We start from the raw sequence: 16,727 nt of genomic DNA on the forward strand, positions 1-16,727 counted from the left end.
GATAGAAAGCCTAGAGTAGGCTACTTGCAATTTGCTTTTTACTTAATTGCAGCACTATACCTTATTTCATGGAAAATAAAAATTCAGTCACAGTTGCTGATAATTCTAAGATGTTCATATTTTACAATGACACAAATTTTACTATGAACATAAAACCTATGAGTAGTTAACCCCACATTTTATTGATAACTAACATTAAACACTACCTGAAAAACAATGCTTTAGCATTGTCTGAGAGGTGATGTAGGTCTACTATAGCACCTCAACCTTTTAAATAAAGCATTTGATAACAAATTCTCATAATAATCCAACTATACCCAAAAATATTCTTTCAAGATAGCTATCAGTCAAACACTAGTATGCCTATCTTCGTAAGCACAGGTCAGCTCTCAGACTAAACACTCTTTCTCTCACCGGTAATACTTGCTACTAGGATTCCTCTCTTCACCAAGGCTGCCTTTACTGTGTGAAGGACCTGTCAGCCTGGCTGTAGCCAAATTCGATGGAGTCCTATCCAGAGAAAAGATTAAAAAGCTCAGAAACTTGATAGCTGAAATCAGAACACTGGATAAACAAACAAAAAAAAAGGACAACCATTTTCTTTTCTAAACAGAAATGCCAGCTAAAGTATGAGGGCTGTCGGGAAAGTACCCAGCTACTGTTAATACGTATTTTTATATTAAAATGGCTGGACACTTTCCAGACAGCCCTCGTATTTCTGAGCCTCCGCTATGCAGCAGACTCTGCTCCAGGACCTGGGGACTCTGCAGAAGAGAACAGACGAGGGCTGATCTAGACAGCTTATGATCACTGCAGTGACCAGAGGACCTGGTATTGAAACAAATGTCAGAGCTAAAAGAAACCTGTAAAAGTAGTCATCCAACATTCCCATTTCAGGTAGGAAGAAACTAAGACTTGTTCAAAACCACAGTCCTAGTACAAGGAAAAGCCAGGATGAGACTTTCATCTGACTAAATACCTGGCTAAATACCCTTACTGCAAATATGATTATATACTACTATATATTGTATACAAATACCATAACACCCCACATATATTTATGCTGTATGATATATATGTAAAATATATATTACATACATATATAGTTATACTTGTATAAAGCAATAAAAGTATATAGTAGTGTTAAGTCTTAAAAATATTTCTCTTTAAATAAAGCCCTCAGCTGCAATGAAGGGGCTGGGTAAGAGTTACCTGTGTTGTTTTCAGAATCACATTATCAACCGTAAGTATAATCTTGGAATGTCACATAAATTTTGTTTTCTATCGTATTGATTTTACTAGCTAGAAAATTCAGCAACTACAAAGGGATAAGGATTTTAGACATTTTTAACCTACCTTATTCGAAGACTTGACTTAGCCATTTCATGATGTTCAATTTCTGCCTTTTTCATATAAAATATTTTTTTAATTGAATTTGCATCCTGTCAAGATAAAATTACTTGGCTTAAAAAAGGAATTAAAAAGGAAAGTTTAAAATGCCCCCACTCATGCAGTGGGCATCTTCTATGGCACTCTTTCTACTTATAGCAGACTTCCATTCAATATCCACAAAGCTGCATCCTCTAACCTTTCAACAAGCTTCCCAAACATCCTCATAAGATCGTCACTAATTAAATATAAGTTAAAAGGCCTCCTAGCTCTTTCATAATTAGTCAAGTAATACATAGACAAAGATCTAATGGTAAAATACAGTAGCCATCCCCCACCCTTACCTGTGGGAGATATGTTCTAAGATCCCCAGTGGATGCCAGAAACCTCAGATAGTACCAAACTCAAAACATGTTTCTATTCATGTCTTCCACCTACAAATTGAATTCCTTTTCCATCTTAACTAAGCACTCATCATGCACTGTGGCCATTACTTTTGCAGTTTGAGATGCAGCAACAGCAAAACTAGCACAAGTTTCTTTTTCCTTCTTCACAATTTCACAGATAGGAGATTTGTTCTTACCACAGATCTTAGCAATTTCAGCATATGATTCCTTTTCCTTTTTTACTAAGTCAAGAACTTTCACCTTTTCACTCAAAGACGACACTTTATGGCATCTCGAATTGCTAGCTAGCATCACTACCCTTGTGCTGTGAAGCCATTATTAAGTACAATAAGAGAAACTTGAACATAAGCACGGCTACACCACAACAGTTGATCTGATAATCGAGATGGCTTCTCAGTGACTGACTAATGGGCTGGTAGTGTACACAGCATAGATAGGCTGAACAAAGGGATAATTCACATCCCCAGAGGCACAGTGTAGGACGGGATGGGACACAGCTGGACACCATGAGGTTTCATCATGATATTCGGAACAGTGTGCAATTTAAAACTTATGAATTGTTTATTTCTGGAATTTTCCATTTAGTATTTTCTGACCCCCAAACCATGAAAAGTGAAACTGAAAATGTATACTGGGCAACTATATACAATGAACTCTACTTGTATACAACAACCTAAAAATTGGAACAATGATGCACTTCTAAGGTTAAAGATTGTGCACACAAATTTAGGATGATGTACTCACTTAAATTAATGGCATACTAATATACCAAATCAAAAGTTTTTATTCTCTTTAAAATTGACATTAGAGAAAATAGTTAAACAAAAAAGTGAAATTCTGAACTATAACAACATTAGTACTATACACTGTTAAAATGTGCTATCAGGGACTAAGAATACAAGGATTTCATAGTCCATTCCTGATTTTCAAAGTGTCTTAAAAGATGAAAGATAAAAGTTATTATTAACTACCAACAGAAATTTTTAGTATTTGAGTCAACATTCAGAAAGTCTAAATGATTTTACCCCCAAAAGATTTTCTGAGCATTCTTTGCTAAATTCCCAATGATACATGACTAATTCAATAAATTTCTACAAGTAACTATTCCTTATAGGACAACATAACTTCTAAGAGGAAATTGCAAAGCAATGATAGAGTCATTTTACATTGTGTACTACACTACACATATTGTTTTTCTATATTTATGAAGCTTAAAAGCAGGAAACAAATCAATATTTAACCAAAAAATAGATCAAAAAATAACCTTGTCTGGAATAAGGATAGACATTTAGATAAATGAAATAGAACCAAGAATCCAGAAATAAACCCATACATCTATGGCCAACTGATTTTCAACAAGGGTGTAAAGACAATTCAATGGGGAAAGAATGTCTTTTCAATACATATAGCTGGGATAATAACCCATTTAAAGAATGAATTTAGACTCCTACCTCACACATACCTCACATATATACCTACCATGTACCTACTAACTAATCCAAAATTAATTCAAATTGGATCAAAGATCTAAATATGTTAAGAGCTAAAATTACAAAATTCTTATAAGAAAACATAGGTATAAATCTTTGTGACCTTGGATTAGGCAATGTTTCTTTGATATGACACCTAAAGTATAAGCAAACCAAAGATAAAAACAGATAAACTGGACTTCATAAAAATTAAAAATTTTTGTGTGTCAATGGACACAATCACAAAAGTGAAAAGAGAATGAGAGAAAATATTTACAAATCATATACCTGATAAGGGTCTAATATCCAGAATATATAAAGAACTCTTACAACTCAACAATAAAAGACAAGTAACCTAACTAAAAAACAGAAAAAGATCTAAAGAGACATTTCTCCAAAGAAGACATAAGAATGGCCAATATGCACATGAAAAGATGTTTAGCATCATTAATTATTAAGGCAATGTAAATCCAAACCACAATGACATACCACTTCACACCCACTAGGATGGCTATAATAAAAACAAAAACAAAAATGGAAAACAAGTGTTGACGAAGATGTGGAGAAATTGCAATACTTGTACATTACTAGTAGAATGTAAAATGTACAGCTACTTTGGAAAACAGTTTTGACAGTTCTTCAGAAAGTTAAATACATAGTTACCATATGAGCTCACAATTCCATTCCTAGGTAGGTACCCAAGAGAAATGAAAATATATGTGCACATAAAAACTTACAAGCAAATGCTCACAGCAGCATTATTCATAACAGCCAAAAAGTGGAAATAACCAAATATCTAGCTACCGATGAATGGGTAAATAAAACATGGTATATCCATACAATAAAATATCATTCAGCAATAAAAAGAATGAAGTAGTGACACAGGATACAACATGGATGACTCTTGAAACCGTTCTGCTAGAATCCGTTATCAAGGAATCCAGTTACAAAAGAATCCACACCACATAGTATATGATTTCATTTATATGAAATGTTCAGAATAGGCAAACATAGAGAGACAGAAAGTAGACTGGAGGTTGCCTAGGGCTGGGGAAGCTGGGGGAAATAAAGAGTGACTGCTAATTGATTGGGGTGACGGTTACACAACTCCGAATATACTAAAAAGCATTACATTATATACTTCAGATGGGTGAAATGCATGGTATGTGAATTATATCTCAACGAAGTTGTTATATAAAAATTATTGACCCTAAATTAAAGTATTTACTATTATCAATAAAAACAGTAACAACAAAAAAACTAACCTTGAATACTTGAGAACCAGGCTCATTATAAGTTTTGGCATTTTTTGCTAGGAGATCTATATCTTTGGCCATTGCATGAATACTTTTGTAGCTTCCATTCTATAGTAAACAACAAAATATAGCAGTTCCTCTTAATGAGAGTTAATCAGTATAACCTTTAAAAAAAAAAAAAAAACTCCACGTATTTTTAAATTATCACCATATTCTAAGACTTTATTGGAAAGTACATATATGAACAATATGTAAAGTCATTTTTTTAAATAAATTATTACTGTACCCATTTGCAAATATGTTTCTGAGATAGGTAACAAAACCAGAGCTACATTATTTTCATAAAAATAACTTACAATTTTTAAAACATCAAAGTTTTATTTAGCAAACACATAGTGCTTACTATGTGCCAAGCACAGTTCTAAGTGCTTCATGAATACTAATTCACTAAAGTGGACTTAATAATGTGAAGGAAAACTCCCTCTAGTTATACATACCACTTGGGGTTAAATATAAAATGAGTCCAGCACAAAGGCTAATGTTTTGTGAGTACCTACTATGTGCTAGAGCTTTCACATCTTAAAACTTACACGATCCAAAATAATACAGGGATACTCATATAGTTGCCTAACTTTACAGAGGAAAGGAAAGAGGGACACACTCTAGGTAAAAGGTACACAAGACTAATGATAAGTACACAAAAATGAACAGGACATGTTCTAGAGAAAATGAGGAAACCAAATTTAGTGAAGTGGAGGTTGGAGAAGAGTAGCCATAAGCACAGGTGCTTAGATAAGGTAAGGACAAACAAGGCAGAATCCAGAAAGTCAGGTGAAGGAGAGTAGCTATTTTCCATGTGGGACTACTCAACATCTGCGCATCTTTCTTATCTGGAGGCAAATCCAGCACAGGAGGTAGGGAGGGCCCTACCTCCCACAAGGAGGTTGAAAGTGGGCAAATGGTCGCTTTGCCAGAAGCCTAGCAGCCAGAGCAAGGGGAAGTAACCATAGGTCGGCTAATTCGCTCTTGGGTCTAGAGGCACTACTGCAATGGCCAGGGATGGCAGGAATTCATTCCTGACTCCTGCAGGGGAGGAGAGTCCAGCAGTGGAGCAGCAAGCATCTGGGGCCCACAGTGAAAAATGACAGTAGTTAACAGCAGTGGCACCATGAGGCTGTGCATGATCTCAGCTGTGCCATGACAGCCCTGAGTTCTGCCTATTATCTAAGAGCTAGTTCCCTAGCCTTCCCTCCCAACAATTCTATGAGCTATCCAACATCATTTTCAAAAATTCCTTTTCTGCTTAAGTTAGTCAGAGTTGGTTATTGTTGAACTGGTACAAGGAGTTGCGACATGCTTTAGCAGGCATTAGAAAACAAGTGACTTAAGTCTTTGAGCAGCAGAATGGCAGGAAGAAAGCCAGCATCAGGAAGCAAGATGTAGAAAGGGCTAGAGAGCTTTTCATCAGAGATAGGAAAGATTATTCCAGTAATTCAGATACAAGAGGACAGGATCTTCATTAGGGTGATGGCAAAAGATGACTCTGAGATTTTTGGAAGGAAGAAAGGACAAGATAGGGTGAGAAGTCAGAGAGAAGGAAAATTGGAGCTCAAATAGAAGCGTTTAAAGATCTGATTTGATTTTCAGTATCATAAAAACATTATCCCCAAGACAGATGTTAGAAACCCTAGGGATTTAGGAGACTTGAGTCACTCTTAGTAGCAGTTATGGGTTTGCCTTAAAAACTAGAGGCTACATTGGGGAATCTGTATGTTAACACTCTGTGAAAATGTGTCCATGGTACTAGTAACTACTACATTGTCATTCTTCACAACTCTCCTAGATTTAAAACAAGGAAGTTTCTCCCTCCCAACAAATCACTGTTGCTTTCAGTCTCATTTTTCAATGAGACTACATAACACATTACGTTTTCCTTTTTGCCTTATCTCCTGGGAGCAGCAAAGCTGCCTTACCTTGGGAGAATCAATGATTCACATTTACTAGGGCCTCATCCTGTAGGTGCTATGACAGATGCCTTTACATACACTGTCATTGACCTCTTTGACTCTGCAAAGTGGCAACACTATACCCAGTGTACAAGCAGAGGAAACAGGCAAGTCACCTAATCAGAGTGACAAAGCTAGTAAGAAGAAGAGCTAAGAAAAGAACCACATCAGTTCCACTGTAAAAACTAGATTTCTAGTATAATTTACCTCTTTCTCCCTATACTTTCCTTAACCACCGATCATCAAACTTTAAACTCTAGTCATTCATTCACTCAATTATTACTTATCAAGCACATACTCTGTGGAGAGAGAGTACATGTAGGGGTTAAGAGCACAGACTCTGGAGCCAGACTGTCTTGATTCAAATCCTTAGGTGGCGACTTGGGCAAGTTACTTAACATCTCAGTTGTCTAATCTGTAAAATGAGAATAGTAACAGTATCTACCTCATGGAGCTGCTGTAAGAATTAATTAGCTTATACACAGAGGGCACTTAGAATAGTGCTAGGTACACAGCAAATCTATGTGAGTGTTAGTTGCTGTTATTTACTGCTGGGGATATAGTGAGGAGGGGACAGGGGACAGAGCTGAAGAGAACAAAGTAGTACCTTTGTTCACTGACCTTACATTCTAATATCTGTTGTGGATAACTTACTCTAGTATATCCTAAAGCTGTATGGAAGCAGATAAAAATAAACAACAACGCTTTTATTGCCAATGTACCTTTCACAATCAGAAATGTCTGTAACTAATGTGTTTTAATTTTTGTACTAAGGTGAAATCCAAAGCTATAATCAATAACACTGATTGTAATCTGTTTATTTTATTTGCTAATAACCCCTTATAGACATCTGGCTTCTCCATTTTCTAAAAGCCCCTAAGAAAGACCATAGGCCAATCTTCTCTAAACCACATATGGTTACATATGGTCACCATCATACCTGTATCCTCTGGGCAATGGTCTTGAGATCTATAGGTTCCTTAATTATTGCATAGTAGTCTGGATATTGCTGGAAGACAAAAATCCAGGCATGCTCAATAAGTGAGGGTATTTGGCTAACAAGACAAGGAAGTACATTGACAATCTGTTGCTCAAACAATGAGATGAGCAGTTTTGTGAGATTCAAGGCTAAAGACACAGCTATATAGCATATTGTTTGTTATATTTGAAATAAAAAGTATTTAATTTTAAGAAGCTTCATGAAATACCCAATAGCCTGTTAAAGGAGTTTATACTTGGTATTTAATAGTTACCATTATACAACTAACATATTATGATTTAATTTTTTTTTTTCTTTTGAGACAGGGTCTCACTCTGTCACCAGGCTGGGGTGCAGTGGTGTGATCATAGTTCACTGTAGTCTTGAACTCCTGGGCTCAAGAGATCCTCCTGCCTCAGCCTCCAGAGTTCCTGGGACTATAGGTGCATGCTACCAAGCCCAGCTAACAATTTAATGTTTTAAAAAATTCTATTGGTGTTGCCAGTGGCAAGAAAAAAAAAAAAATCTAAATTCACAGAATCATACAATTTTTAATTTAAGGTTTCAAGATGTCTATGCCTGGAAATAAAACGGAAGAATACTCTTGATGGACTTGTTATAAGCTCTTTTAATTTGGCAATCTAAACAATATAATTATAATTTACATAAGCATTCATACGGATCACAAGAAGAGAGGTTAAACATGTTAAACATGTTAACTTCATGTTTAACTTAATGCTTCTACTTATTTCAGTCAAAGTAAGTTTTTTCAAAACAAAACACCTTTGAAATGAAACTCTGTTAAAGAAATGAAGCAAAATTATAAGTAATTTCTAATTTATCAAACACTAGCTCATCCCAAAAAGTTGAACATGTTTAGGACTATCTTTGAGGCTTTCCTAATACCTACAGTCATTCACTGCCCTCAGGCTTTCCTACAGGTTTTGTTCCTTGGAGGAAAGAACTGAAGTCAACTAAAAATCAAAAGTTGGTCTGAAGAAGGCCTTCACTCAATTATTGGGCTGAAGGGATGATCTCAATGTTGCTTCATTTCATCTGCTCCCTAAGTTTACCACTATTTCTTAACGCTTCTCCTCGCTTGTCTCTTCTCTTCACCATTTCTACTTGAGGGACAGTTCAGAAGACAAATTATGGCAAGGCCACCCAGGATGGGCACAGAGTAATCCAAGCTGTTGGCCCACATATTTCCTATCCACCTCTCCCACTCAGCCAGCCTGCTTGGGAAGGACTTATAAAGGAAGTCAAAACTGCCCTGCCCCTCCAGGTCTCAATCCTTGTTATCTTTCAAACTGTCACATCCCGAAGGACCAACAGAAACCTGCTTTCCCCAACCAATTCGTCCTGTATGATGTCCCTGAAGACCCTCCTGGAATGGGGGGAACTACATAGCGATGCTTTATTGCTCCAAATCACACTTGGTGGTTTGACCACTACTGATTATCTCCTGCATAATAAAAGTAACTCTTGAGTAAAGATTGTATGTCTTTTGTTATAATTTTTTATTGTAGTAAAATATATATAACATGAAATTTACCATCTTAGCCATTTTTAAGTGTACAGCTCTTTGCATTAAGTACATTCACACTGTTGTGTAGCTATCATCACCATCCATTTCCAGAACTTTTGATCTTGCAAAAACGAAACTCTGTATACATTAAACAATAACTCCACATTCCCCCCAGCCCCTGGCAACCACCATTCTACTTTCTGTCTCTGAGATTTTGACTACTTTAGGTACCTCATGTAAGAGAAGTCATATGGTATTTGTCCTTCTGTGACTGGCTCATTTCACTGAACATAGTATCTTCAGAGTTCATCCACACTGAAGCTTATGTTAGAATTTCTTTCCTTTTTAAGGCCAAATAATATTCCATTGTATGTATATATCACATTTTGCTTATCCATTCATCTGCTGATGGACACCTGAGTCCCATATTTTAGCTATTATGAATAATGCTGCTATGAATATGGCTGTACAAATATCTCTTTAAGACCTTGCTTTCACTTCTTTGGAGTATATACCCAAAGAGGAATTGCGGGATCATATGGTAATTCTATGTTTAATTCTTTGAAGAATCATCATACTGTTTTCTTCTTTTCTTAAAATTTTAAATCATATCACCAAACATTAGATCTTTCTAATCAGATCCACACTTAGGACAGTAGTGGTCATACGATTTCTTTTCTTTTCTTTTCTTTTTTGAGACAGAATCTCACACTGTTGCCCAGGCTAGAGTGACATGGCATCAGCCTAGATCACAGCAACCTCAAACTCCTGGGCTCAAGCAATCCTACTGCCTAAGCCTCCCGAGTAGCTGGGACTACAGGCATGCACCACCATGGCCAGCTAATTTTTTTCTATATATTTTTAGTTGTCCAGCTAATTTCTTTCTATTTTTTTTAGTAAAGACGGGGTCTCGCTCTTGCTCAGGCTGGTCTCGAACTCCTGAGCTCAAACGATCTGCCCGCTTTGGCCTCCCAAAGTGTTAGGATTACAGGCATAAGCCACCACGCCCGGACCATACACTTTATTTCTAATGTCATAATTGTCCTATAACTAGTCAAGACATACCTTTAAATGACTGATTTTGTCAATGGCTGATGGGGAAAGCCGCATGCCACTCATCAGTCAATAAGCACCTCCTGCAATCTATGACATACTGGGTTCCAACTACATGGCAGGGACACAAAGGTAAATTTGCTGTCCTCAGGAAATTCAGGGAGTAGGGAAGAAGGTAGATACACAAGTACATGATGACAATGAGGTTAAGTAGTATAGTGGAGTACTTCTCAAAGTATAGCCTATATAAAAATATAAGAATGCTGAGACCATGGAAATTTTAGCAGTTTCATAGGCTAACGAGAGTCAAACCTATAGCTATGTTAATTGTCTTTGGGTGTGAAGCCATAAGGGGCCCTGATACCGTCAAAAGGTCTCACTTGTCTAGAAAACCATTTCCTTTTTGGGGCAGAAGAGTATCTAATTTGTCTCTCTCTCTTCTCTATCACCAGGAGATCAAGGAGAACTAAGGGAGGAAGAATTCATTTATCTTCCTTTCACCTTGTCTCCTGAGCAAAGTTTCCTCTCTTTTATAAATAAAAGGTTTAGTTAAGGTGCTTATTTTTATCACTGAAGAATTACCAGTCTTGGAAACAACCTAAATGGCCATTGACAGATGAGTGGATAAACAATATGTAGTAGGGTGTGGTGGTACATGTCTGTAGCCTCAGCTACTTGGGAGCCTGAGGCAGTAGGATCGCTCAAGCCCAGGAGTTTGAGTCCAGCTTGGGCGACAGAGTGAGACTCTCTCAAAATAAGTAAATAAATAAACAAAAATGTAGTATATATAAGCAATAAAATACTATTCAGTTTTAAAAAGGAATGAAATTCTGATACATACTACAATATGGATGAATCCTGAACATACACTAAGAGAAATAAGCCAGTCACAAAAGTACAAATATTGTATGATTCCTCTTATTTGAGGTATCTAAAATAGGCAAATTCATAGAGACAGAAAGCAGAATGGTGGTTTCTAGAAGCTGGGGGAAGAGGAAATGGACATAGTTTAATGGGTATGGAATTTCAGTTTTGTAAGACTAAAAAGTTCTGAAGATGGATGGTAGTGATGGCTGCACAACAATGTGAATGTACTTAATTCTACAGAACTGCAGACTTAAAAATGGCTACGATGGTATATTTTATGGTATGTATATTTTACCACAATATAAAAAAAAAGAATTACCAATCAAAAAAACAAAAACGAAAAGAAAGAAAAAAAAAACAATTTAAAAAAATAATCGACAACCTTTTGGTCATATAAGTCCTTTGTACTTGCTGTTGAGGCCAGGAGGAGGATCTCTTGGCTGCCTCTGACATGTTCCTTTTAACCCCTTACTTTATTTATTAATAACTAATAAAATTCTTAAAGTACTTAAAAAAACCAAACACTTTAATTCACCTGTCTTTAATCACATAACTTACCACTTTAGAAGGCAGTTTCTGAAAAAGTTCACTAACGAGACGTCCTGATGGATTTGTGGCTACAACTATGGCTTCGAGAAGCTGCTCTAGGATCTCCTTCAGGTAGCTTGGAGAAGACTGGAGGGGGGTAGGGGTGAGAAGGGAGAAAAAAATACTTTGTGATAGAAATCAATACATAAGTGCTAAATATTAAATAGCTTTTAAAATTGTAAATCTAATTCAAAAGAGCAGCTTCTAAGCAGTACTTATTTAAAGTACGAGTTTCAAGAATATCATAGAAATGCTGGATATAGGGTTGTATCCCTAGAATACCCTACATGAAACTAACGAGGTTCCTTTCACCATTTCTGTAACTGAATCCCTTGTACTAGGTCCTTTTACTGAACTTTATTCCACAGTAAACATTGTAATAGCAAAGTTCAAGCATTTTATGTGTGAAATGATGGAAATGCATACCTTTTTAGGGTCTGAGTAACTGAGCGAGAGAAAACATGCCCCATAACACCTGGCCATTTCTATGCCTGCTGTTTATATCTACTGAAGTCTTGGTATTCTGGTAGATGACCACTAACGTAGAGTTGGGACTACATACCGTTAACCATGGGATGCTCTACTAGGTCTCACAAGTGAATTCAAGTTATGTCAATACTGGATTGATATTAAATAAATTGATGCACACTATTTCTGCTCTTCAGACTGACTGGCTTACACCTAGCTTAGTCACTGTTTCAACATGGGAAAGTATATGCCCCAAAGAGTACTTGGCCAAGGAGGGTCTGACTCCAAAGCAAGTTTCTAGAGTGAGGAATGGGATGCCTTAGTCAAGGCTTATGTTAAATGGTACTTCAAGTCCAAACCATGTTATGTGCATATAAAATGAAGATTATTCATTATTTCTGGCTTAAATCATAAAAGCATTGGTATTTTTGTCTTAATCCAACAGAAGCTCTTTTTATTTAGTATAGTCTCAATTTTAAGGTAGAACATTAATTCCACAGATAGGGCACTAACACTTCATGGGCTTAGCACAATGCTTGGCAATAACAGACACCCAATAACTATTAAATATATAAGAGATGTGATTAGGTCAGAGTCCCTAACTACATGAGCTTGGAGAACTAGCGGAGGTTAAAGCCTTGTCTCTCAGTGTTAACATATAAGCTTAGAAAAACAAAACGATGCTGATGAAAGTAAACTAAAATTCCCACGTTTAAGTCATTTACTTCCTGGCTAAAACACAGTACCATGAAGTTAGTTTCAAAAAGAAGAGAGATGTTCTACAGCCAAGATTCCTTTCTGCCCAACCCAATCAGCTACTTTGAAAATGTGATGCAGGTGACAAAGGAAGTAGGGTGTTATGAATACACTCATACAACCTATTCCCACAATTGGGAAAACTCTAAGGAAATCCTTTTTTTTTTTTTTTTCTTTTTGAGCCAGAGTCTTGTTCTGTTGCCCTGGCTAGAGTGCAGTAGCTTCATCTTAGCTCACCGCACGCAACCTCAAACTCCTGGGCTCAAATGATCTTCCTGCCTCAGCTTCCCACATAGCTGGCACTACAGGCGTGCACCACCACATCCAGCAAAGTTTTATATTTTTTTATACAGATGGGGTCTTGCTCTTGCTCAGACTGGTCTCAAACTCCTGACAAGTGATCTTCCCACCTCGGCCTCCCAGAGTGCTAGGATTACAGGTATGAGCCACTGCTGCCAGCTGGGAAATCATTATTGATTTAAGAATTAGAAGCTTGGGGCCGGGTGCAGTGGCTCACGCCTGTAATCCTAGCACTCTGGGAGGCCAAGGCGGGTGTATCATTTGAGCTCAGGAGTTTGAGACCAGCCTGAGCAAGAGCGAGACCCCATCTCTACTAAAAATAGAAAGAAATTAGCTGGACAACTAAAAATGTATAGAAAAAATTAGCCGGGCATGGTGGCGCATGCCTGTAGTCCCAGCTACTCGGGAGGCTGAGGCAGAAGGATTGCTTGAGCCCAGGAGTTTGAAGTTGCTGTGAGCTAGGCTGACGCCATGGCACCCTAGCTCGGGCAACAGAATGAGACTCTGTATCAAAAAAAAAAAAAAAAAAGAATTAGAAGCTTGAAAATTCCTCTCCTGTCATCAGAACCTTAAGGCTGAAAAGAAACTTAAGAGGTATAAATATGAATGTACAAGATCATCTCACTTTCTTATCAATTACGCATTACAGAAAGCAATATACCCAAGTCCTAAACGTAGGCATTTATATTCTTTGACTAGAACCCTGGAGGCTTACAGTAAGCCTGGGGCTTCTGCAAGTAATATTCTGCCCCAAAAAGCATAGGTTGAGTTGCTTCTTCTGTATTCATATCAGAGTAAAATTCCAGGGAATCTCTACTGTTAATAGCCTTCTACCTAATTCCAATCACTAATTTCTTAAAAGAAATTGATAAAGTGCCTAGGAACTATATTTTGAGATGCTAAGAATTGAGAATTTCACCTACCACTGCTTATTTCTGTGTTTCAGCAAAAGGCCTATCTAGGTATCTTATAGAAGAAAGTGGAATGCTTCGCTTTCAGTTTCTTACAATTTTGCTGCAGAATAGAGTTGTGATCCCCTCTACTATTCTTTTTTTCTCTTTCCAAATATGTGTTTTCATTCAGCAAATATTTATCAGTACCTACAGGTCACGTATAGTATAGATGCCAGGAATAAACAAACAAGATATCTTTTGAGGAGTTATCATTCCACTTAGGGGAAGACAGAAAATAAACACATAAACTAATGAATAAGTTATTTCACAAATAGTCATAAAAACAGAAGACCACAGAACAGAATGATGTGATGATGGGGTAGGGTGGGGTGGGGAATGAAGAGGAGGAGCGTGAAGCAAACAATTTAGATAGGGTGGTAAGAAAAGCCCTCTTTCAGTTGACACCATTTTAACTGATGTTAGAATAATGAAAAAGAGCCAGTCGCAGGAAAGGCCAAAGGAAGCACATTCTAAGCAGTGGTAAGAGCAACTACAAAATTCCAGAGGCAGGAACACACTTCAGATTTATGTTCCTGAAGTATAGCATGAACTCTTGACTGAAACTCTAGTAAAAACAATTTTGGCATGTTCTAGGAACAGTAACCAGTATAACCTACAAAAATATTCCTAAGGTAATTCCACTAACTCTCCAATTTTTAATCACAATACTGCCCACCCTTACATGGTATCTCAAATCTAGCAACACTGAACTAGTTCTTGATAACAGCAAGATTCTCTTTAAAACTGAGCAGAAAATATGCATTAATATAAGAACAATTCATGAAAACAACCACACGTAGCACACACTGTCCAGGACATCCTAGGTTCCCTTGAATTGGATTGGAGCTCTCCAGCGGAATGTCCATTTACCCTCCCAGTTACCCATGTGACTGCCCAAGAAGTCCAGCTGCCCACGACAACCCAAAGGGCATCAAAGGCAGGGGCCCTATCCACCTTCAAACAGCCCATCCATTGCCAGTTCCAGCTCCATACTTACTCCTTCGGTTACTGTGCCTTGATTGTCTTGACCATCTTCATCATCATCTTCGTCATCTGCTTCCCCTTTCTGAACAAACTCATTTCTTGTTCGAAGGTACAAATCCCAGAGTTTGCAAGCAGCTTTATATTCAGGGGAATCTGGCTGTATATTAGCAAAGAGAAGAGAAAAAATATCACTTTAGTAATTTACTGTAAATCAATTACTACTTTTAAAGCATCCGGTTCCAGGAGAGACTAGTATTTTAAGATACAACTTTAAAAAAATCTATTATAAATGCTTAAATCCTTATGATTAGAAGATATATGGGCCTTAATCCCTCTTCTGAGAAACTAAGTATATGTTTTAAAGGCATTCTGAAATCAAATTATTTATTTATGTCCTATCTCATTACAGAAAGACTTGAGGCAGAAGACAATGATTTGCTAAAGTAAAACTAATTATCACTAATGCACTAAGAAAGACAATTTAAAGGCAAGACCTGATCTAAAAGATAGAAGCCAATGACTGTACTGACATAACTTCTATTTTTAAACTATTTAATATCTTAAAGATTTATACTCCTGAAGTATAGTGGGCATGAACTAAAACTGTCTAGTAAAAACAATGTTGGATGCGATGTTTAAAAAATAAAACAAAACTTTACAAATGCATCCATGAGCTGCTAATAAAAAGTAAGAATGTTCATAAAAATAAGGAATAAAAGTGGTAATCCAGATGAAAAAGCAGAATACTGCGGCCAATATTCACCCTGAGGGTATTTATTTGTGATGAAACTAAGGTTTATTTTCCAAGGATTCTTGGCTATAAGGACGGGAGACAAAGAGCAGATTTTACCAAGAAATCTGGAAGAACTAAAAATTATCTAAAAAACAACACAGATACAAAAGTATATGAAAGGTTAAGAGAAATGGAGACTTGAGGGAAATCTAACGTAACATCCAATCAGAGTTCTACAAGGAGAAGAAAGAGAATGGGGCACAGGCAATATGAGAAGATACAATGGCTGAAAATTCCCCAGAACTGATGAGAAACACCAATCTAAGACTTAGGAGGCGTTACAACTCACAAATTCTATAAATAAAAAGATATCTACATCTAAATATATCACAAGGAAACTGCAGAATATAAAAAAGAAAAAGAAGATACTAAAGATAGCCAGAATGAAGAGACAGATAACCTTTAAAGGAACAACTACACAGACAAATGACTTCTCAATAGCAATAAAGGAATGAAGAATAAAGAAAGTAATAAAAATAAATACTGACTACATAAAACAATAATATTATTTTATGGGATTGAAAATTGCCACAAAAGAATTAAAGTACACAACATCAGCATTATAAATAAGGAGAAGGGTGAGCAGAGTTGAATTATTCTAAGGTCTTTATATTGTTTGGAAGCAGGATTAATATGATGATTAACTTCTGGCTTTGATAAATTAATTATGTATATTAAAGATTCTTGGAGAAGAACTAAAAGATTATCAATAGATCTTACAACTTCCAAATTTTAGAGGGAATAAGAGGGAAACAAAACAAAAACCAAAAGAAGGCAGAGAGAAAAAAATAAAAACATTATAAAGTGAGATAAATAGAAAGTAGAAATTTAGATGGCAGGAATATATCCAAACATATTGGTAACTACAAAAACTATAAAGAGTTGAAATACTCTAGTTTTTTTTTTTTTTTTTGAGACAGAGTCTCACTAT

The 16,727-nt window shown here is 36.5% G+C and overlaps 1 protein-coding gene across 1 annotated transcript in view; it reads right to left on the reverse strand.

Moving 5' to 3' along the window:
• PBRM1 (polybromo 1) overlaps positions 1-16,727 on the reverse strand; it is a 141,902-nt gene that overhangs the window by 102,169 nt on the left and 23,006 nt on the right. Inside the window, exons 5-10 of the mRNA XM_012661922.1 lie at positions 15,017-15,160; positions 11,513-11,629; positions 7,468-7,536; positions 4,531-4,629; positions 1,357-1,442; positions 415-510 (exon numbers count right to left, since the gene is read on the reverse strand). Coding sequence (XP_012517376.1) covers positions 415-510; positions 1,357-1,442; positions 4,531-4,629; positions 7,468-7,536; positions 11,513-11,629; positions 15,017-15,160 — 611 coding nt within the window. The remainder of the gene's footprint in view (positions 1-414; positions 511-1,356; positions 1,443-4,530; positions 4,630-7,467; positions 7,537-11,512; positions 11,630-15,016; positions 15,161-16,727) is intronic.

Source organism: Propithecus coquereli, unplaced genomic scaffold, assembly GCF_000956105.1.
Source record: "Propithecus coquereli isolate 6110/MARCELLA unplaced genomic scaffold, Pcoq_1.0 Scaffold1, whole genome shotgun sequence".
Taxonomy (NCBI): domain Eukaryota; kingdom Metazoa; phylum Chordata; class Mammalia; order Primates; family Indriidae; genus Propithecus; species Propithecus coquereli.